The 22,659-nt window shown below is 37.0% G+C and overlaps 3 protein-coding genes and 1 non-coding gene across 4 annotated transcripts; 2 read left to right on the top strand and 2 right to left on the bottom strand.

Annotated features, from left to right (window-relative positions):
• The first annotated feature begins 4,670 nt into the window (after nucleotides 1-4,670).
• LOC106376447 (carboxyvinyl-carboxyphosphonate phosphorylmutase, chloroplastic) lies at nucleotides 4,671-6,734 on the top strand. The gene is made up of 7 exons (XM_013816531.3): nucleotides 4,671-5,105; nucleotides 5,203-5,276; nucleotides 5,473-5,555; nucleotides 5,751-5,775; nucleotides 5,866-5,885; nucleotides 6,000-6,155; nucleotides 6,235-6,734. Exons 1-7 carry the CDS (start codon nucleotides 4,819-4,821, stop codon nucleotides 6,598-6,600), a joined length of 1,011 nt encoding a protein of 336 aa, XP_013671985.1. The 5' UTR covers nucleotides 4,671-4,818; the 3' UTR covers nucleotides 6,601-6,734.
• Nucleotides 6,735-6,813: 79 nt separating this feature from the next.
• LOC106375177 (probable indole-3-pyruvate monooxygenase YUCCA11) lies at nucleotides 6,814-8,599 on the bottom strand. Its single transcript, XM_013815045.3, has 2 exons — nucleotides 7,049-8,599; nucleotides 6,814-6,978 (listed from the first exon to the last, which is right to left on the bottom strand). Exons 1-2 carry the CDS (start codon nucleotides 8,018-8,020, stop codon nucleotides 6,814-6,816), a joined length of 1,137 nt encoding a protein of 378 aa, XP_013670499.1. The 5' UTR covers nucleotides 8,021-8,599.
• Nucleotides 8,600-9,563: 964 nt separating this feature from the next.
• On the top strand, nucleotides 9,564-9,635 carry TRNAQ-UUG. Its single transcript has one exon. It is a non-coding gene; the product is annotated as a tRNA-Gln (tRNA).
• Nucleotides 9,636-10,311: 676 nt separating this feature from the next.
• LOC106376446 (2-oxoisovalerate dehydrogenase subunit alpha 1, mitochondrial) lies at nucleotides 10,312-13,427 on the bottom strand. The gene is made up of 8 exons (XM_013816530.3): nucleotides 12,927-13,427; nucleotides 12,062-12,199; nucleotides 11,624-11,964; nucleotides 11,456-11,555; nucleotides 11,250-11,361; nucleotides 11,014-11,153; nucleotides 10,730-10,915; nucleotides 10,312-10,649 (listed from the first exon to the last, which is right to left on the bottom strand). The coding sequence occupies exons 1-8, from the start codon at nucleotides 13,158-13,160 to the stop codon at nucleotides 10,482-10,484; spliced, it is 1,419 nt and encodes a 472-aa protein (XP_013671984.1). The 5' UTR covers nucleotides 13,161-13,427; the 3' UTR covers nucleotides 10,312-10,481.
• Nucleotides 13,428-22,659: the final 9,232 nt, after the last annotated feature.

Genomic DNA, 22,659 nt, shown 5'->3' with positions numbered 1-22,659 from the left:
CTTCGTAGCTGCTTCTTGAGAATGGACTGCATGTTATCATTTGATGACGCATTGTCCACGGTAATGGTGAAGATTTTCTTCTCCAGCTCCCATTCTCTCAGCAACTCCATTATCTTCATCGATATGGCACCACCCGTATGAGGAGGAGGAAACGCGCAGAATTCAATAATCCTCGACTTCAGACTCCAATCACTGTCTATGTAATGCGCCGTCAAACACAGATACCCTTCAACCGTCAAAGCTCTCCACAAGTCTGTCGTCAAGCAAATCCTTCCCGGAATCTCTTTTAGCTTCTGTCTCAGTTTCAACTTCTCCCTCTCATAGATCTTCAAGCAGTCGCTAGCTGCTGTACTTCTGCTCCAGAACTCGACAGTCGGATTCAAATAATGCCATGCTTCCCTGATTCTTCTATACTCAACAAAGGAATAAGGCAAGTTGTGCTCAATCAAAGCTACTGCAATCATCTCACGAAACACAAGCTGATCTATCTTCCTACCGGTTCCAGGTGTACCAGGGACAGGATTCAAAGAACAATTTCTCATATGACGCAAAAGACTCGAGGTTCCACTTCTACGCAGGTTTAAGCAGTACGAGTGTTTGCAAAATTTACACTGAACATCATTCGAACCATATGGATACTTCTCTCCTACTATATCAAAATGCTTCCAACATCTAGAGTGTCTGCGTTTACCTCCTCTTTTCCTTTTGATGTGGTTTTCAGCTGTGCTCATGAGAGTATCTTCCACTGCTACTACTTCATCTCCATCTCCATCTCCATCTCCATCTGAGTTTTGATCCATCAGCTCATCCCCACTCATGTAGTCTGTGTCATTTAGGTCCAAAGTATCTTCATTGTCCATCCTGAAGCGATAAAACAGAGAACAAGTTGGACAATTATCTTCTAAAAAGAAACAGAGGCGATCTTCTACATGAACTTTTCAGAAAAATCATAAGAAAACAAAGTTTTCAAAATCATATAATTTAGCATATAATTTAGCAAACATTTAAAGCATCTACATCACTGATAATAAAACAAAATGTTCTTAAGTATGATAAAAAAATATCTTCTAAAAAGAAACAGAGGCGATCTTCTCAAATGGTAAAGAAACTACTCAAATGGTAAAGAAACATGTCAAGCAAACAAGCAAAGAACAGCTCAAGTAACAGAGAACAAGTTAGACAATTATCTGCTAAAAAGAAACAGAGAGTAAAGATACTCATTTCAAATCAACAAAGAGTAAAGAAACTACTCAAACAGAAACAGACCCATCTCAGTTTCCCATCTCAAGCAAACAAACCATTAAACAAACGAACTAATAAAGATGTCATAACTAAAGCCGAAGCTACTGAACCACTGATCAGTCAACAAAGAGATACCCATTTCAAATCTCAAAACAAGTAAAAACTCATTTCAAATCATCAAAGAGTAAAGAAACTACTCAAACAGAAACAGACCCATCTCAGTTACCCATCTCAAGCAAACAAACCATTAAACAAACGAACTAATAAAGATGTCATAAACAGTACCTGGAGTTTTTCTCTTGTTATTCTTGTTAACTTCTTCCCTTTAAGGTTAACGTTATGTTACCAGTGAATCTGCAAACACACATCACTTGTGATTATCCCCATCTAATTACGCAAACAAATTCAACAAAACCCAACAATGAAACAGAGGAACCACTGATCAGTCAACAAAGAGATACCCATTTCAAATCTCAAAACAAGTAAAAACTCATTTCAAATCTCAAACAAGTAAAACCCATTTCAAATCTCAAACAAGTAGTCATAGATGAAGGAGTCACAGACTTACAGATGAAGAGACAAGCTCGAACGGACGGAGAAAGAGAGTCACAGACGGAGATACGACGGAGAACGGAGAGATCGATGAGATAGGACGGAGAACAGAGAGATCGGTGAGATAGGACGGAGAACGGAGATAGGACGGAGAACGGAGATCGATGAATCGGCGGAATCGCCACTCGAATCGCTGAAGGAGAGAGAGATCGATACTTTCGTTCTCCGAAAGTTGAAATGATTTTTTTTTTTCCAAATCAAAACCCTAGAAATTTTAGCTTATTGGACAGCCCACGTCCACAGTAACCAAACCCATTATCTCCCATAGGCCCATTGGTTTCTGATTTTTGACCATTTAAAACCCATATGGAAATGTGGTTGTGACCAATTAAAGCCCAATTAATTGTGAACATGGGCAACCAATGGAAGGCCCACCCATTTAGCAGCTCTACTAAAAACGCATGCCAATACGGACGCGCTATGTAAAAAATATTGTGCTTTGGTTTCATATTCATTAGTCTCCGGACAGCATGTCCCATGATTTTCAAAAGCTCTAATAATTTAGTCATTATTAATATAATAATAGTTACAGAAAGGTATAGGACAAATCTACGTAAAATTTGCACTAGTTCATTCGATAAACTTATGAAAAATCCAAATACGCGCGTGTTGTCTACATAGAGCTTTTTATTTTATTTTGATCAAATCTACATAAGACTTTCATTTATCTATTTTCTAAAGTTTCCGCGTCTTCATTCTCCAAATGAACTTATTCTTCAATACCAAAACCAGATGAGAAAGAAAAGCAGAACAAAGAAGAAGCATATACATATAAACAGAATGTATATTTAAAAAGGCATTTGCCTTAGGCCCCAAATAATTATACAATTTTAAGGGCCCTAAAATCTTGAAAGTCTAGTATTTCATAATGGTTTTCTGTCGAATTTTCTCTGCACTTATGGTCAGTAACCACGTTCAAATCTTTATGCGACTATAAGTTTTGAACATAAGCTTTTATAGAAAGAAATCCATATTCTAAATAAATATTAGATACAAATCAGTAAAAAGATCTGACTCGCAAATCAAAACGAAATCAGTTCAAGTTTAATAGGTTTAAATAATAGTGTTTTAGAGTAAACTTTATGAAAGTACCATAAATCAGAATCTTAATTGATTTAGATATTTTTCTCATCATATTATATCTGTCTTTCACAAAAAATTTGATACATCATATTTATATTGCTTTGTTTTCTTTCTCGTGAAACCATCAATCTTTGGTATTTCTTCCTCTTTTCTTTTGTTGATATAGCATGTTTTGGTTTTGTTTTCATTATTTTCTATCCTATGAAAGCTATATATTACTTATATGTTTACCGATTATATGAAAGGGCCCCAATTTTTTCAATTGCCTTAAGCCTCTAGATACTCTCGCACGGCACTGCATATAAATATATCACTAGATTAAGATCTGCGCCTTGCGCGGAATAAATATTAGATATATAAATTATTTTATGTATTATATGTTCTTACATATTATGAAATAATAAATATATATTGAATAATTAAAAGTCAGTAACTATTACATATATAATTAAATTGGTGCGAACATATAAATCAATTTTATTAATCCAAACATTTTTTTAAAAATTTGATAGGATATGTAATTAAATTTAAATGATATTAACATACATAATATATTTTTAATATTAATGTCTATTAAATGATGCTTTCTATTCATATGTTTTTTTTTTATCATTTGTATCTTTAATAGCAAAAAATTTAAATTACTGATAACAAAATTTTCATTGTGGAATTAATAATTTTAGTAATTTATAATTTAAAAAACAATTATCAATGTTAGTTCAAAACTTTTATCAAAAAAAATTATTCAAAGTAAATTTTGAAATTAAAATATTTATTTATTCAATATGGTTTATAGTTTAATTTAGAATGATATATATACATATATATTTTAAATCTTAATGATTAGTTAAATTAGACTTTTATTTATATGATTTTGTAATCATTTGTATTTTGTCATAACAAAAATTTTAAACCATGGATCGCAAAATTTGAATGTGAGACTTTTAATAGTTTTAGTAATTTATAGTTGTTTTTTAAAATTCAAAATATAACATATACAGAAAAAATCTAAATTTTTATAATATGGTTATTGTAATTTTTAAATTATTTTAATAGATTAAAATTAAACAAATTTGATAGAAGATACATTATTTTTTTATCAGATCTTTATTATTCAAAATCATTAATTGTCTATATAGTTTAGCCACATTAGACAATTCCGTAATCTTTATTTAAAAAAATAATAAATGACATTAATAATGAATTTATGGTTAGTTTAATAAAAATCTTATTATATAATTAGATGGACCAACATATTTCTCTAATAATTCTAAGAATCATCCTAATGATGACACGTGGATAGAAAAAAAAGTTGTAATGTTTCACAAATAATATACAGGGATTACCTTATATTTTAGAATGAAAAAGAACGGTTGTTGTGAGATGTAGTGCTGCTGTTGTTTGTCTTTCAATGAATACAAAGTTTAAAGTATGTAAGAAATTGAAAACACGAAAGTTCTCACCTAAACCAGATTTGTACTGGGTTTTGGTTTCTAACTTTCCTTGGTAACTACATATCATCAGGCCCATATTCGGCCCATAGACTAACTTCTCATTATTCCACGTGATTGAGAGAGCAAAACTCCACCACAACCATCCGTAAAATGAAACACTAGTAAACGTGCGTTCGCCTACCTAACCATAGGACTCTGCAACGCTGCTTTTTTCTATTACTTATTTCCAACAACATTAATCACAAGGCTAATCTTGTTTAAACTATGATTAAGAGCCTAACTACAGTAACAAACATGCGACACGTGATGTCATTACAGAGACAAAGTAACTTATCCTTGCTTCCTATTTATCTTGTTGATATACTGATTTTTCTTGTCTTCTTCACTCTTGACTGAGAGAAACAAAACCTTTTCAAAACCTTGGACAATGTCGATGTTAATGGCTGCCAAATCCACTTCGCTCTGCTACTCAAACCCTTCTATCTCGTCCAGAACAAAGCAAAACCCACGCGTCGTCAGATATGCTTATCCGACGGTGAGAATGCAGTCGCGTGTTCACCGTCTGATCGAAGAGCAAGGCGCGGTGCTCGTTCCCGGAGTCTACGACGCATTGTCGGCGGCTATCGTTCAGCAGACCGGATTCTCCGCCGCGCTGATCTCTGGTTACGCTCTCTCCGCCTCTATTTTGGGAAAACCGGATTTCGGTTTGATAACGTAAAGTCTCTCTGCCTTTTTAGTTATTCACGTGTCTTTTTTAGACCGAAGCTACTTCTTCTGTCGTTTTATTTGTTTTATTCTGTCGTTTTGACAGACCGCCGGAGATGGCAGCAGCAGCTAGATCGGTTTGTTCCGCTGCTCCAGGCATACCCATCCTTGCAGATGCAGGCAAGTCTAGAATCTGAAACCTCTAAACAAAATATGTTTTTTTAATGTACTTTCTAACAGTTAGTTAAAAACTATTATATCTGAACAGTTGTTAGCTGAGATGCTTTGATATCTGAACAGTTAGTTGTATATTAGAAGTTGTATTATGTATTCATGTGAGTTTCTTAAAGATTTGGTTATTTGACATTTTATGCAGATACTGGTGGAGGCAATGCACTCAATGTTCAAAGAACCGTGAAGGACTTAATCGCAGCTGGTGCTGCTGGTTGCTTCCTTGAGGTAATATCCTTTGTCAGAACTAGTTTCAAGTGATGTTTGAATGAATCTCTAATGATTCTGACTCTGTTATGTTTTAATGTATTTTAATGTTAATTAGTCTTTTGTTACTCTCTTGTGATATATTAATTGTGTTGATTAGAGTAACTCTGAGAAAGTTTTGACTTGTGCTAATGTTACGTTGGGGTTATCGTGCAGGACCAGGCATGGCCAAAGAGGTGTGGTAAGATACTTCTTCTTCTTCTTCTTACTCTCGCCACATAACTATAAGCTATTATTAACTCTTTTATACTCTCTATTGTCTTTCGTGTAGGGCATATGCGTGGAAAAGAGGTATTGGTTTCACTTAATAAAAGTCAAAGAGTTCAGATGGTTTAAGTTATATTCCTAATAGATGTGAGGGGGGTTCTAAGTTCTGGACATTTGGCTTCTAACTTGGGGGAACAGGTCATACCTGCAGAGGAGCACGCTGCTAAAATAGCATCAGCCAGAGACGCCATTGGAGATTCTGACTTTTTCCTCATCGCTAGGACTGATGCGCGTGCTCTGTCTGCAAAGACAGGGCTTTCAGACGCCATTGACCGTGCTAATCTCTACATGGAGGTCAACACTTAAATCATATTATGTTGATAACACTAAAAGCTTTTTAACTTTTAAGAAGATATAATGGATAAATGTGCAGGCAGGAGCTGATGCTTCCTTTGTTGAGGCACCAAGAGACGATGATGAGCTTAAGGAAATCGGAAAACGCACAAAAGGTTACAGACTCTGCAACATGCTCGAAGGTGGGCGCACGCCATTGCATACACCTGATGAGCTTAAAGAAATGGGCTTTCATTTGATCGCTCACCCGCTTACCTCGCTCTATGCATCAACTCGAGCTCTTGTGGACGTCCTCAAGATCCTCAAGGAAAAAGGAACCACCAAAGACCATTTGGAAAAGATGATTACTTTCGAGGAGTTTAATCGTTTGGTGAACTTGGGTGAATGGTATGAGCTCGAAACTAAGTACTCTAACCTCAGAAACGCTCTTGGCACGCACAACTAAACCATGAGATGTGTGTGTGTGTGTGTGTTTATCAATAATGTTATCTTCTTCTTTTTTCACTTGCTATGTAATAACATTATGCTTTATGCTGTTAGCATATTTTAATAAGACTTAATGCCAACTTCTTCTAAGAATTACAGAAGAGTCTTGACTTTTTTAAAACTTAAAAAGTTATGATTAAGTTGAAGAGCTTGTTCATGCTTCTCTGAAAAATCAGAGAGAAGCAATGTCTGTAGCAACGTTCTGAGCATCTCTTGTGATACCAGCCAAGCCTTGTCTCCCAAATCCAACGCTGTACAAGCCGTTCTTCCCCTTCCAATGATCCGGTAACTCTCCTTTCGGCATCCCATTCTCGTTGAACAAGTCTCCATCGTCAACCTGTAGTCACATCAGAGCACATTAAAACAAGAACATTAAGACATTTATCTTAAGTTGCAAAAAAACATACCTGAAGCCATTTTGAAACGCTGCTCTTGTAACCTGTTGCAAAGACAATAGAATCGACTCTTTCGGTGTTTCCATCAACGAACACCACTCTCTTCCCTTCTATACGCTTAATAGAGGACACAACCTCAATCTTGCCGGCTTTTATCTCGTCGACGCAGCCGACGTCGATGGTAGGTGACCGGCCGGTGACAAGCTTGTTCATAAATGGGCCTTTATTAGGCCTTATAAGCCCATATCTCGAAGTATCACCAAACCTCAGCTTCGCGAGTAAGAGACACCAAGGGTCAACTAATTTTACCGGGAAAAACCTGAGCAGCCACATACCGATCCTTACTATCTCTCTCGTCAGCACGTGTACAGGACTATGAACGACGAGGGAGACATCAGCGTCCCACTTGGACACATCATAAGCAATCTCCATCCCGGAGTTTCCACTTCCGACGACTAAAACATGTTTTCCGGCGAACCTCTCGCCGTTCTTGTACTCGCTTGAGTGCAAGTACTCACCTTCGAAGCTCTCAGCAAGCCCCGGAATCTCCGGGATCACGCCTTCGCTGTTCTCACCCGTAGCCACGACCAAGTAGTCCGCCGAGTAAACCTCTCTCTCCGCTCCTTTCCCCACCTCCACGATCCATCTACCATCTTTGAGATACGCGGATTCGACGTTGCGGTTGTACCTAGGGTTTAAGTTGAAACGCGTGGCGTATTCGTCAAGGTAAGTGATGAAACCTGACTTGGAGACGAAGGTAGGAGTGTTTGGAGGGAATGGCATGTGAGGGAGTTGACAATAGTGCTTCGCGAGATGAAGCTTGAGACAATCGTAAGACCTTCTTTTCCAGAGAGAGGCACTGCATTCCTCTCTCTCCACCACTATGTTCGGTATGTTCAACCGGTTTAGACAGGCTGATGTAGCTAAACCGGCTGGTCCTGCACCGATTATGAGAGCCTGAGTCTTGATCATTTCGTTCTCCATTTTTGTTTTTGTTAGTGCTTTAGTGTAACGCAATTGCAATGCTGTACTGTGTCAAGAACTGGATTGGAGTGTGCTTTATATATATACATCACTGAAAGTCTTTGGGTAATCAAATGATTGGAGTTACATATATTCCTAAGTTATAAGTTTGACTAGTTCTAAGAAGTGAATCATAGGATATGTTGGCGAGTTTATAGTCTTTGTTGTTTTTGCTATTATGGTAAGTGATTTGCTATGTGGAAGTAACCTTGAACTGAGTCAACACACGGTCGTCATTTTAAGCTTTCCTCAATTACTCACTAATTATTAATTACATTTCCAATTAATTATTTTAAAGGAAATTATATCCAGGAGACCATTGAAAAGTTTTATCCGTACGGAAAATGAAGCTCTATCTATATGACTATAAATAGGGATATACAATGATTAGGAGACAGAGTGTTGCTTACTGTCGGTTTTTATTAGTGTCCTCTGAGATTGACATTCAAAGCTGTTAAGTGTTAAGCAGTGTTCATTAATGAACCGTCCTAGGTGAAAAAACTACTTTAGGTGAATCATGGTATCTATTATACTCGTTAATAGGGACTTGAAAGCATCTTCATTACAACTCAAGTCCGCGTAATTATTGTATCACCGCGATAACACTTGACCAAATTGGCTGGACAAATGTTGGCCAATACTAAGGCCTATTGTATCAAACTTAATACTGGTAGTAACACTAAGGACAAATTGGAGTATGTGTCATATTAGCTGGTAGTATCACTATAAGATAAAAGCTGATTTTCTATCAAAAACACAAAATCACGTGTTGACCAAAGAACAAAGTTCATCTTTTATTTTTATTATTCTGCTTTTGTGAAGATATATATTAATTAAAAGGAAAATAGAGCCAAGTAGCTCCAAATGAATGTTCAAATTAATACCTTTTGAACAGTTAAGTAATTAAATAAAAAGGTTTCATTTCAATTTAGTTCAGGTAATTTCGATAATAAGCAGACCTTGGCGTTTTAAATTAAATTCAAAATTCAAAATTCAAACCGAAAAATTGAAATTCGATCCTAACAGTTATAAATATCCGAACGGATCTAAGAACTAGGTTCTTTTGGGTTCAAGTATAACTCAAATTAAAATCTGAAGTAGGATCCAAAGTATCTGAAATTAGTTCAATTTATTTATCTTTTACATATGTTAAGGTAACTTAGATATTTTCTAGTATTTTTGAGATTTTGTAGTTAAGTTTTCTATTCAATTTTTTTTATTTAGCTGGTTTAACTAGCTAATATTAGATTTCTGAATCATTTCTAATTTTGAGTATTTTTATCATTTTCATTATTTTTTTAAGTTTTTTAGTGATATCACATATTGGTTCCAAATCCAACCAGAAAGAATCAAAACCAATCCAAAATTAGTAAAACTCGAATGAGACTTATTATAATACCAAATATTTAAAAATCTGAATCAACCAAACCCAAACTGGAGTAGCCAAGCCTTTTAGTATTCTCAAATGGGGTATCTAAAGAAAAGTATGAGTTATTAACAAACAGGTTCTATGGTGTAGTGGTTAGCACTCTGGACTTTGAATCCAGCGACCTGGGTTCGACTCCCGGTAGGACCTCTATTTTTTATTGTCTCACTCACATAGTGAACACCCTAATTAAGCCAATGAGCTGAGATTTTGGGATTTCATTGTTTAGCGATGGTTGTGACGTCTTGTTTGGTCTAAGGATTTTGGTGTTATGGGTCTTATTACTATGGTCAAATGAAATTAAAGAATATTTTTCATACGCAGTGCAGCTACGCATTTTACGAGAATGTGGGAAGGGTTGATGTTTTACATTTCTCTTGAGGATCCTAAAAGATATCTATTACTAAGAAATGTGAAAGAAGATTCAGAGGCCGAATAAAGTGTTGATGATGCAAATCAGCACCCAAATCTTAAACATTGTCGATAAAGACACACACACATGAACAAGATTGTCCACATAAAAGCCGTTCCTTAGTGTACATAGGGCTACTGGCTCTTCTTCGATTTACATTCATAAACATCAACAATACAATACTAAAATCATCTAGTTTGCTTAACCTTGGAAGATACATTATTAGTAGGTGGTGTAGGATTGGTAGATCCTCCTGATGAACTAAAAATAAAATGAGATGTTATGAGAAGTTTCGGAAATTTGGATAGAGCCAAAAGTCAAACAAGATGTTAAGAGAAGTTCCTGCCTGATGATGAACCAAAAATAAAACAAGATGTAAAGAGAAGATTCTGAAATTTAGATAAGAGTCAAAAGTCAGATATGAAATCATGAAATCTTACTAAATGATGGAAATACATTTCTCATGGCTCGTAACTCTGATTTTGACAATATAAATAGTCTGCGATGAGAAAGTCTATATATACATGAATACATGATACATCATACATGAGAATGAGATCTTCAACTTCACAGTTCCTCTAGACTCAGATATGGAAACCAGTAGGATAATCTTGAGGTTGTTTCTCTACTAATGCCTTTAAACCAACTTCTTGCTCCTCAAGATTCTTCGTCTTAACATCATACACATCGTTAAACAACTCTGTTAATGGTTGTTTCTCCCACTTCTCCGCCGCCTGAATCGCTTGTAGCAGCTACAAATACACAAAACCGGCTAAATAACTTCAATCTTAACAAACATCAAGAATGTAGTGTGTTTTTTAGGAATCTCTACCTGTTTTCTTGTGCTAGATCTTAGCTTAGATTCATCTTCCTCGCTCCACCATCCATTATCCTGCACCCATTTCTTGAACCTATTCACAGGGTTTCTCGACATTTTCCAGTACTGGATTTCATCGGCTTCCCTGTACTTAGTTGAATCATCTGATGTAGAGTGATGTCCTACTCTATATGTCATCGCCTGTAAATAAATAAATAAGAAAAAAACTAACTTCACTAAAACGTTACAAAGGAAAGAAGTTGCTACTTTGTAATGATTCTTTAGTTATGGTTTTAAACCTCGATGAGAACAGGTCTTTGTTCTGTTACAGCCATCTCTCTTGCCGAGCGTACCGCGCTGTAAACCGCGAGGGCATCGTTGCCGTCCACTCGGATGCTTCGGATACCGTAAGCTTGACCTTTCACAACAATTCCATCACCTGTAATCAACCACACAAGCTCGCTCAAAAAAAAAAGAACAGAGGATTTGTTTAGTCTGAAAAAGAAAAACAGAGGAAGTTCGTTTAGTTTCATACTTCTGAACTGTTCTGAGATATGAGTGCTGATAGCCCAACCGTTATTCCGACATATAAACACCACCGGAGCTTCCATCACCGCCGCGAAATTCAACCCGGCGTGGAAATCTCCCTATCCCATCATAATCCAAACCCAAAAACTATATAAATTTTCAATTCTTGAAAGGTTGCCCCTTACGCAAGAAATGAGAATGGCATAAAGAAACCTCGCTTGTGCCTCCGTCTCCAATGAATGTCACTGCACAAGCGTTCTTCTTCTCCATCTTCAGAGCATAGCCTACTCCAGCTGCTTGAGGAAGCTGTGTCCTGAACAAATAAAAACAGAGTCAGCAAAATGCTCCATCCAAAACAAGAATTAAAGATTGGTTTCTTACGCGATAGGAGAGGAGACAGTGAAGTAGTTGTGTTGGTTAGAGCCGTAATGGATAGGCATTTGTCTGCCTTTGCCGTAATCAGCTTTGTTACCAAAGCACTGATTCGCGAACTCTTCCAAGGTGAAGCCGCGCCAGAGAAGCACTCCAGGCTCTCGGTACTGAGGCAAAACGACGTCTTCTGGACTGAGAGCGGCGGCGGAAGCGATGTTGATGGCTTCTTCTCCGACGGAAGTGAGATAGAAGGAGATTCTTCCTTGACGCTGAGCTTCGTAGAAGATGTGGTCCATCACCTGAAGCGTCGCCATTTGTTCGTACATTCTAACCGCGAGTTTCTCGCTCACCTTAATTAGATTTCATTCAACAAAAAAAAAATGTATCGGTTAACGTTTAACCGAAACTATACCAACTGTGAGTATGTGCATTTTCAAAGAACTGTACCGGAATAAAATCGCTATCGGAGATGATTTTTCCGTGCTCGTTAAGCACTCGATAACATGGAATCCTTCTAGAAGATGATTCCGGTATGAATTTCATCTCAGATGTGTAACCGACTTTGCCCCCCGGAAAGTCCAATTCCTAGAAAATTTCAGTATCGGTTTAGATAGTAATCGGTATGATACATAAAACTCTTTAAATGTGTGAAGAATAAAAACTAATGGGGCATATGTAAAAAGGTTTGATAAGAACAGGGGTCGTAGTTGTAAATAGTGTCCGCACTGTGAGTCTGTGATGGGTTATTACATAAATGACACGTACTTAATCAGACGACCCCAGGTGGGACCCGTACAGTACTATTCAATGGTCCCATTCAATTGTTCATACGTATGGTATGACTAGTGGTCTCCACTTTTTTTTACTCATGACTTGTGCGGCTATGAATCAAATGTTGTTGTGAAGTATGAGATCTCGTACCGGATCTTACCGACACCAGATAAGATATTTATGATTTTTCTTACGGCAGAAATCTTTGATACTGAATTACTAATATAACATGCCAAAATGAAAACCATTTTCACCTTGATTTGGATTTAGTTTAGTATGAATGAATCAAGTAATCGTCAATTTTGAAATGAGGAAACTAAACCGGATTGATGCCATTAAACCGAAAATATCTACTAGTTAAGAAAGAAAGAAAAACTAACGTCTCCTTGGAAGAGCTAATTAAATCCTTGGATTTGTACAATTGAAATGATCGGTTATTCATTCTTTCTTTTTATGAGCTAGATCCAATTTTTTTATAATGAAGTATGTATAACCACGTGAAAGCTAGTATAAATATTATAACCAAATAAAGTATTATTACCTGGGCATCATCCTCATGATCACTCTGTTGAACCAAATCAGGCTGTGACTCCACTGCCGTCGACTCGTGACGGAAGCTCGTGGAGGGATCCAAAAACACCTTCGAAGATAACTCATAGTTTGTAAAAACAGGGCGAGGAGAAGAGTGATTGCGCTTGATGAGAATCGCCGACAGACCTAGGTTCTGTCTCAAGCTAGAAACGAGGTTTCTGGATCTAGCAAACCACATAGCCATATGTCTGCAAAAGAAAAAGTACAAGAAGAAGAAGAAGAGAAGAAAATGGTGAAGAGTAATGAAGAAGAAGAAGAAACAAGAAAGAAGTTGTGTCTTTAACGATGTTTGTGGGCAATGGATTAGAAGGACGACAAGTGCATGTAGTTCCTTGTCGGACTTGACATGTCATTCGTATCCATCTCCAACTTTTTTTTTTGTTTTCTTTCAAGTATTAAAACGTCTAACAATTATCACCATCCTCGCTTTTTGGAATTAGTTTCTTCACTAATTATAGTGGATTAATATTATCGAAGAAAATTAAAATAAATTAAACGAATTATATTGAGAGAAGTTGCGTTACCTACATAGAAAATCATTTAAAGATTTTTTTCAACCACCAAACCAAACTGTACTATGCATCTTTTAATTGCTTTTGATCTTTATCCAACTATACCAAGTTGTATAGTGACCTGGTTGCGTGTCATTTCTGTCTTTTCTTTGAATTTACCATGACGTCCGTGAACATAAACCTTTTCTATGTGAAGAAAAAGAAGATTTATCTTGACACCACGTGAAAATATTTCCATTTTTAGATTAGTTAGGTTACACAGCAATCACCAAATATTATTTAATCTATTTTTAGATGATGAAGATTTGGATATCCCAAATCAAGATTTACTGATGATTAAGAAAAAAATAACATGTAGCCTACCCAAGAAAGCCTTCTTGAACCGAACGCAGATCTATGGCTTAACCTAGACTAGTCCCATCACTAGTAGCCTAGGGAGTGAACTAACAGAATAACGCAAGTGTCATATCATATCCTTGAGCTTTTTATGAAGAAAATTTTAAACAGAGTTAACTAATCTCGGATTGTTGTTGATTTTTCTGTAATGTCTTCCTCTGAGCAAATTCATTATTTGTTTTTTTTTTTACGAAGAAATTCATTATTTGTTGTTATGAAATATATCATAAAACATTCTCGGTGTAGATACATACTACTTGATTTACCCAAATTGCTACTTAGTTACACAAACATAGGTTTAGACGCAATGAGTCAAAATAATAGCTATGTTTGGTCAAGGATATTTAGCTTTCGGTTAGAGGATCTCCAACTCATCCTTATATTTGCCTCTATATGCTATAATAGAGGAAAATCTACTCCAACCCACCTCTATTTCTTCCCCTATAATAGAGATTACTATTTTTTTCTCTATATTTAGGAGAAAAAAATAGCATTCCTCTATAATAGAGATGTACTTTTTTATTTACAAAATAATCTTTTAACTTTTGTGATTATAACTAAAATACATGTTTATGAAGAAATACAATTTTTACATATAAATGCACAGAGTTTTGTTTACATACTACTTTTTAATTTTTATAATTATAAATAAAATAAATAAAAATATATCTAATTATTTTATGTTTACATACTAATTATTTTATTTTAAAGTCAGACTTTTTATTTAATGAATGATATCTAAAATTTTATATTGATAATTAAAACTATTAATTAAAACTTAATTATTAAAAGTTTAACATAATTTTACATATTGATAACATATTAAAATTAAACTTAAATATTGAAACAACTTAATACTTAAATATTAATCAATACAACATGTTGAAACAACTTAATACTTCGGTAAATTACTTCCGGATCCACAAAAATTGTTAAAATATTGTCCAAACGACGTGGGTGGAGGAGGAGTTTCCTGATTTTGGTGCTAGTGACTGCTCTTTTGTAAAATATGTGCTTTCTTTACTTGGAAATGTTCACGAACATTTGGATCTTCTATGGAATTGACGTCACAAAATAAATTATTTTTTTCCTTCATCTGTTTTAAAGCAAAATTTTATCTTTGAATCTCCAACTGATGTTTGTCTTTGTTCACTTGACTTTTTTAGGTTCTCTAAGAATTGTTTATTTCCTTCTTCTAGTGTATTGGAAGAGGAGCTCCATCACCAAAAGTTCAAATACCAGATGATGAAGATAATCGGTTCCTAGAGTTTCTAAGTTGATTCAGAAAAATCAAAGATAAAGAAGCTCATTTCTCACTTCGGAATGCATTAATTGACCATTTATGGGAAAAATATAGTAATGAGATGTTTAGATAATGTCTATTTTGTTTTATTATTATTTTCTAATGTCATTTGTAATAAAATGTTTAATTTAAATAATATTGCAATTTTATGAAAAAAAATTAAAAGTTATAATAAATGGGTTAATTTGCAACATTTATAAGTTAAATGTGTTATTTATAAAATAAAAAAAAAAGAATCTTTTAAGAATATTCTTTTATAAAGAAAAAAATAGAGAAATACATTGGAGATAAACCCACCTCTATTATAGAAAAAAAAATAGAGGAATACATCGGAGATTGTCCGCAGAAAAAATGGATGGACTAAATGATTGATGATGATATTCATCAGATTAGTCGTAGCCAAACGGTCTACCAAGTATGTAAAGAGCTCGATACCTGCTTAGCGTTCACCGAGTCCAGGAGAAGTAATACTTTCACAAGCACTTCACATGCTTCATGCTTGGTAATTCTCCCCGTCCTGCTTTCTTCACTGCTAATTAGTATGTGATTATTTAAGAGATTTGTTTTGGATGTGCAAGGAATAAACTAATGAACCAAGATATTTTCTCTGTATTATACTAAACACGCTTAGTCAAGCATGCTTTTAACAAACATTAAAAGACTAAATATACAAAGGCCAACGCTCATCGAAACGCACAAATGCCACGAATTGTTTGTTGTACTCTTATGTTGTATATTCCTGTTTGTTTTTGTTTTAAGGGGCTTTACTTATCTTTCTTTCTAACTACGAAAATTACTTTCTTATGATCACATTTTAGATTATGGTCACGTCGTAATATAATTTAGGGAGATTTACCAAATATGACTCAAAACTTGATTTTGATTGCAAAAATATATCCAAACTTGAATCAAATGCAAAAATAACCCAAAAGTCTTATGAAATTACAGCCAGTCCATTGTGACCAAACAAAAAAACAGGACTCATTTTTATAAATATAGCCCCGCTAAGTCTTCTGAGATTCTGTTAAGTCTTGGAAGTCGTCTGGTATAGTTGATCTTAAAAATAATTTATAAATTTTGTAAAAAATATTTTGATAAGCAAAAAATTAAAATCATTTAATTATAAACAATTTTAAGTGATATAAATTAAGATATAATAAAATTGAATTGTTATCAACATAGATGAGTGAAAGTAGTGAATCATGATATTCTTTGATCTAGGGTTTGGCAACATGTGTTGTAGTATTGTATGTATTCTTAGGGTTAGATTTTAGAAATCTTAAATGTTTTTTTTGAAAAATTAAATTTTTACCTACATGTGATTATTTATGTGCATAGTTGATGTTAGGAGTTTTCAAGACTCCTAACACAAATGATGTAGTATAAAATATTGTCAAACCAATTCTAAGGGATTTCAAAGCACTGAGAATGCAAGTACTCACTTAATCTAAGTGCAACCGGTGATTTAAAAGATTTCTAAACTAACGATTAATGCTAATGCAGTTGCAGAATAATAAAAGCGATAAATGAAGTAACTTTCTTGACTAAGGGAAAAGAGAACTCATGGGCATATGGATTAGACCTTGGGTGATCAAGTTTGAACTAAGGATGACAAACGATCAATCAAACTATCAACCTTAAGCTTAAACACAGTTCTAAACAAGCTATATGTCTAGATGAATGTTCATTTACTAACACATTTCAAACATCAAATGTCTTTGGTTGAATAATATGAAATCAATCATTACTAACAAGTCTAATGGCTATCTTAGCACCTCTAACAACAAATATCTTTGGCAAAGTATGCTAAAAGCTTAGAAGAGTTGTCTCAGGCATTTCATCAAACACCTTTTGGGTGGAAAATGCCTAAAGATCAACTTTTGAGAGGCCAACTCAGAAGATGCATTATGAATATTCTACTAGCAAGGACTAAGAATGATCTACACTAAAACATTCTAGCTCTGACCTAATCACCCTTAATCTCCCTAACCCATGAATTCAAAAGGTGATTACTCACTAATCTCCATGATTCCTCTTAAACCCATATTGGATTTCAGATTTATCATGTAGAGAAATACAGAGAATCGATATGAAAACAACAGGATTGCAATAACAAAAATAATCAATTGAATCAAAGAGATGAACTTTCCAAGAGGTTTTTGGTGGTTTTCTTAGGATAAAAGATAATCAGCCTCCAATGGCTTACAAAAGGTACTTAAACATAGGTTTAGAAAGTGTAAAACGTGCATAACAAATGACCAAAAGGCCCTTGATTAATCATAAGTTCGACCAAATAATTGAAGCGTAGCGACCTCAGCACGTCGCTCCGGGAGGTCGCTCTGGGTGTTGGGAGCGACCTCAGGTAGTCGCTGTGGGACATCGCTCCCGGCTTGTTCTTCGTGTCTCAAATCTACACAAACCCGAGCGACCTCGAGTGTCGCTGTGCTGACCTCGCTCTGGAGCTGGAGCGACTTCGTGTCGTCGCTCTAGGAGGTCGCTCCGGGTCTATTTTTGCGAGTTCATGGCGTCGCTCCGGTAGGGTCGCTTCATGCACTGCTCGTTCAATGATCACCTTTATCACCTCTTTTGAGTTTCAAATGCACCCAAATGTCTCCAAGAACTCCATGTGGTACTCCAATACCTAATAAAGACTCATGTATGCAAAATGCAACCTAAACATGGCTAAATCCTAGTCTATATGATCAAAATGCATATGGGTGAATGGATAACACAATGGAAATATGCAAGTTATCAACTCCCCCAAACTTGTTCTTTTACTTGTCCACAAGTGAACTTTCTAGAACTCATAGGGAGAGAGGTTTGAAGGTGGGAGCTCATAGCCAAAAGAAACCCATCTAGCACTCAATTCAACATCTAAATCCAACATGAGCACACTCTCTTATTACACTCTAGCTTCTCTAGGCCTATCTCAACTCCTTTTGCCCTTACAATCATCATCAAGCATCCACACATTCAAATCAACCAACTCTCACATTCATTAAGCAATAAACATCAGGTGAATTCTTGCAAATTGTCAATTGGTCCAAATCATTTGGTTGGGTAAGGGAAGGCTTTTTATTCAAGTGAGTCAAGAGGTTCAAGATACATGATCTTTAAGGTGGTTTACTCTCAAGACAAGTAGCTTTGACATTGCACGTAATATATCTAAGAATACAATGCTCAATCTCCGTTGTTCTACCATTTTTCCAAAGATACAAGTTACACAATCATTTTCCAATGTCAAACCCAACTCACATCTCTCACCAAAAGATTCTAAGAACATTTTTCACATAAAACTCTTTCTCTTTGAAATCTACAAGGGATTTTTTTTTTTCTTTCACAATTTAAAAACATTTCTTAGCTCCTAACAACTTTGCTAGCCCCCCCTATTTTTTTTTTCTTTTTTTTTGGGCCAAGACTTTTCATAAACTTGAGCTAGATGTTTATCTACTTATCTCAATAAGACTATTCACTTAAACACAAAGAGTCTATTTTTTTCCTTCAAACTTTTCATGCTCCCAAATCATAATCACAACACTCACCCCCACCTATAGCTAGACAATAGAGTGTCTAATCTAGCAAGAATGAAGATCAAGCATTGTCGTTCCCGATACTCTCAACATTATGCACATGTAAGACTTTCCGAAAAAAGGCTTCACTCATCAAACAATGAAAGCTTAAAAGGAGGAAAGGGTTTTGGGAGTGGTCTACCACTCGAGTTTGTCAAAAAGATTGGCTTAAAGGATGTGACAACTCAAGTGTGTATAGCCATGACTCAGTACACAAGGGACCATGAGCAAGAAGCATTAAGTTCGTTCACTTCAAATAAGGTTGTAGTTGGCTTCAAAGATTGAGTTTCAGCAACTAATGAGATTCAGGAAGAGTTTTCAAGGCTCAAAACATACAAGGCTTTTTGAGAGATGCAATAGCTATTCGAGCGCGAGGTAGTGTTCTTTACAATGCATTTTAAATCATTGCTCCCAATGCAAGTGAATGCAACCTATATGCTCTAGACTCTCCTAAAAATGCAAGTGATGTAATCTATATGATTTATTTTTTTATACAAAAAGGTATGTATGCAAGACTCAATAAAAAATCATCAAAGCAAACATGATCAAATACTTGGTACCTCCCCCAAACATAAGTTACACAGTCTCTGTGTTGTCAAGTAGAGAGAGATACCCAAAAGAACGCTAATATGCAAAAAAAATGAAATGGTATATACAAGGGAAAGTAATGAAGTACCTTCTACGGATAGTGAGTAGGGGTAGATTGTTGGGGTCAAAATCGGTCACGAGGGAATCAATGTCTGAAAGTCCGTAAAAATCGGCATGAACGTTTTTACGAAAAATAAATCTTACAAAAAGATTTATTTTTACGACGAATCTTGCGGAGAAAACACATTCACGAAAAATCCAAGAAAGACGCGAACAATTGCGGAGAAAACACATTCACAAAAAATCGGAGAAAGACGCGAACAAGGTTGCCGCGTAGCAACCATCGCAAAAGCTGGTCACTACGTAGCGACCGAGCTCTCACCAAAGCTCCGTCGCTACATAGCGACCGAGCACGTACACGGCTCGGTTGCTACGTAGCGACCTAGCGACCAAGCTCTCCCCGAAGCTCGGTCACTATGTAGCGACCGAGCACGTACACGGCTCGGTCGCTATGTAGCGACCGAGCTCTCCCCGAAGCTCGGTCGCTACGTAGCGACTGAGCACGTACACGGCTCGGTCTCTACGTAGCGACTGAGCACGTACACGGTTCGGTCGCTACGTAGCGACCGAGCTCTCACCGAAGCTCGGTCGCTACATAGCGACCGAGCACGTACACGGCTCGGTCGCTATGTAGCGACCGAGCTCTCCCCGAAGCTCGGTCGCTACGTAGCGACCGAGCTCTCACCGAAGCTCGGTCGCTATGTAGCGACCGAGCACGTACACGGCTCGGTCGCTACGTAGCGACCGAGCTCTCCCCGAAGCTCGGTCGCTACATAGCGACCGAGCTCTCCCTGAAGCTCGGTCGCTACGTAGCGACCGAGCACGTACACGGCTCGGTCGCTACGAGTTCTCACCGAAGCTCGGTCGATACGTAGCGACCGAGCACGTACACGGCTCGGTTGCTACGTAGCGACCGAGCTCTCACCGAAGCTCTGTCGCTACGTAGCGACCGAGCTCTCACCGAAGCTCTGTCGCTACGTAGCGACCGAGCTCTCCCCGAAGCTCGGTCGCTACGTAGCGATCGAGCACGTACACGGCTCGGTCGGTACGTAGCGACCGAGCACGCACACGACTCGGTCGCTACGTAGCGACTGTGCTTTCTTAAAAATCGATACGACACGAATCCATGCATTCTCGTCTATTCTTTAATGCTATCTCCCGAAGACCGTAGCCAACCCATTTCATGTTTCTCGTCATTTGAAGTCATCAATCAAACATTACGATAAAAACCGCGGAAAGTTTGTTTTTATCGAAAGAAGCCGTAATAAACGTTTCGAGTCAAACAATGGCCCAAAGAGACCTAAGACGTGACTCGAAACCCACTTACGATTTCTTAACCAGAAGCCCATAAATCGTAGGACGGTTTATGCTTGGTTCGCAAGGAAAGATAAATGTCAAGTTTCCGCGGATAAATATGAAGTATTCGAAGATAATTAGAAAGATCGGGAAAACCTGAATATCTCCATTTTTAAGTTATGACGGCTTAAGGGCAGAGGAGGAAAAAACATAAACCGACCTAGGAGCGAGTATATAAGGAGTCCTAGGCGAGAGGCACATAAGACTTTTCTCAGAGCAAACTTAGCACTTAGAGCAATTAGGCAACTTTCCGTTTTTGTTTTTTCGAGCTGCGACTCAACAAGGTTTTGCAGTCTTAGGTTGTTAGAAATAGGAATCTCGCCGACAGCTCTCGTTGCCAAGGCTTCTACCTTGTTGTAACGCTCATACGCGGATACGGAATAAAACTACTTTTGCTCTCCTTTACGATTTCTTATTTCTTTTCGTCTTTAATTGCGTGTTCTGATTGCTCGGCGTGTGGTTTAACAGATATTCGGGACCTCTGGGAAATTAGGGTTTTCCTAACTTTCCTAATTTAAACGGTAATCGACAGTGCGAATTTCGGTTTCCACAGTTTGGCGCTAGAAGGAGGGGGGCGACTGATTACTCTAACTCATAGCCGCAAAACGCTTGATCAAAACAATGTATAGAAATACAAAAGAGAAAATCGCAGTTTGCAACAACGCTGGTAAGAAAACTCCAGCCGCCACTGCGCCTATAGCCAACGCCTATGCAAACGCCACAGTTCTTGAGAAAATCGAAAACCTTGCTGCAACTTTTCGCCACAGGAAGTGCAATGAAACGAGCTCGCGATTTCTCTTTTTAAACATAAAGGGAAACGATAAATCTTATCAAACCCCGTAAGTTTGGCTCATTACCGAACAAAAGAAATCTCAATGCGTAAGAGTTTTACCAAAACACGTTTTCCGAAAACCTTTCGGAAGGGTAAAACTTGTTCTCCCAAAAACCACTGAAAACCCCTAGGTTAATCGCGGAAAAAGGAAGCGCAACAAATCGATTACACAGCTCGGTCGCTACGTAGCGACCGAGCAAGCACACGGCTCGGTTGCTACGTAGTGACCGAGCTCAAGCCAACTCTTCACTCGCTACGTAGTGACCTGTAAGGCCTAAAAAGGGTCCTCCTTTGCGTTCTGTTTTGAATCCTCATCGTAATGCTTTTCGTTTCGTCTCAATCGGAGTTTCCGTTGAGATTTTACGACGAAAACAAGTAGGACTCTTCTTGGCTTGCTTCCACTCGCTACGTAGCGACCTGTCAGGCCTCAGAAAATTCCTCCTTTGCGTTCTATTTTGAATCCTCATCGAAACGCTTTTCGTTTCGTCTCAATCGGAGTTTCCGTTGAGATTTTACGTCGAAAACAAGTAGGACTCTTCTTGGCTTACTTCTACTCGCTACATAGCGACCTGTCAGACCTCCAGCTCACTACATAGCGACTTGCAAGGCCTCAAAAAGCTCCTCCTTTGTGTTTTCTTTTGAATCCCGATCGAAACGCTTTTCGTTTTGTCTCAATCGGAGTTTCGGTTGAGATATTACGATGAAAACAAGTAAGACTCGTATCAGTCAAGTTCAGAACCTTTTTATTGACTTCGTATCAGTCAAGTTCAGAAGATAAATGTCAAGCTTCAAAGGATAAACACCAATATCGAAAAAGGCGAACATACACAAGAAGAGGAAGGAGAAATGAGCAAGCAAAACTGAGAAGAGACAAAACTGCATCTTCAAGAGAACTAAGGTATTTGCGACTTGAAATTTTTGAAATCAGACTTGGAGTTTTTATAGAAAATTACTAAGAAATAAAAACGCCTTTGAGACTGCCAAAAAACTATAGGGAACGTAAAACCTAGGTGGATAGTCTAGCGAACTAAGTCTTAAGTGATTTTTCCTGTCTCGATATATTGTCC

Source organism: Brassica napus, chromosome C5 (assembly GCF_020379485.1).
Source record: "Brassica napus cultivar Da-Ae chromosome C5, Da-Ae, whole genome shotgun sequence".
Taxonomy (NCBI): Eukaryota; Viridiplantae; Streptophyta; class Magnoliopsida; order Brassicales; family Brassicaceae; genus Brassica; species Brassica napus.
This window is presented reverse-complemented; position numbering and strand designations above follow the sequence as displayed.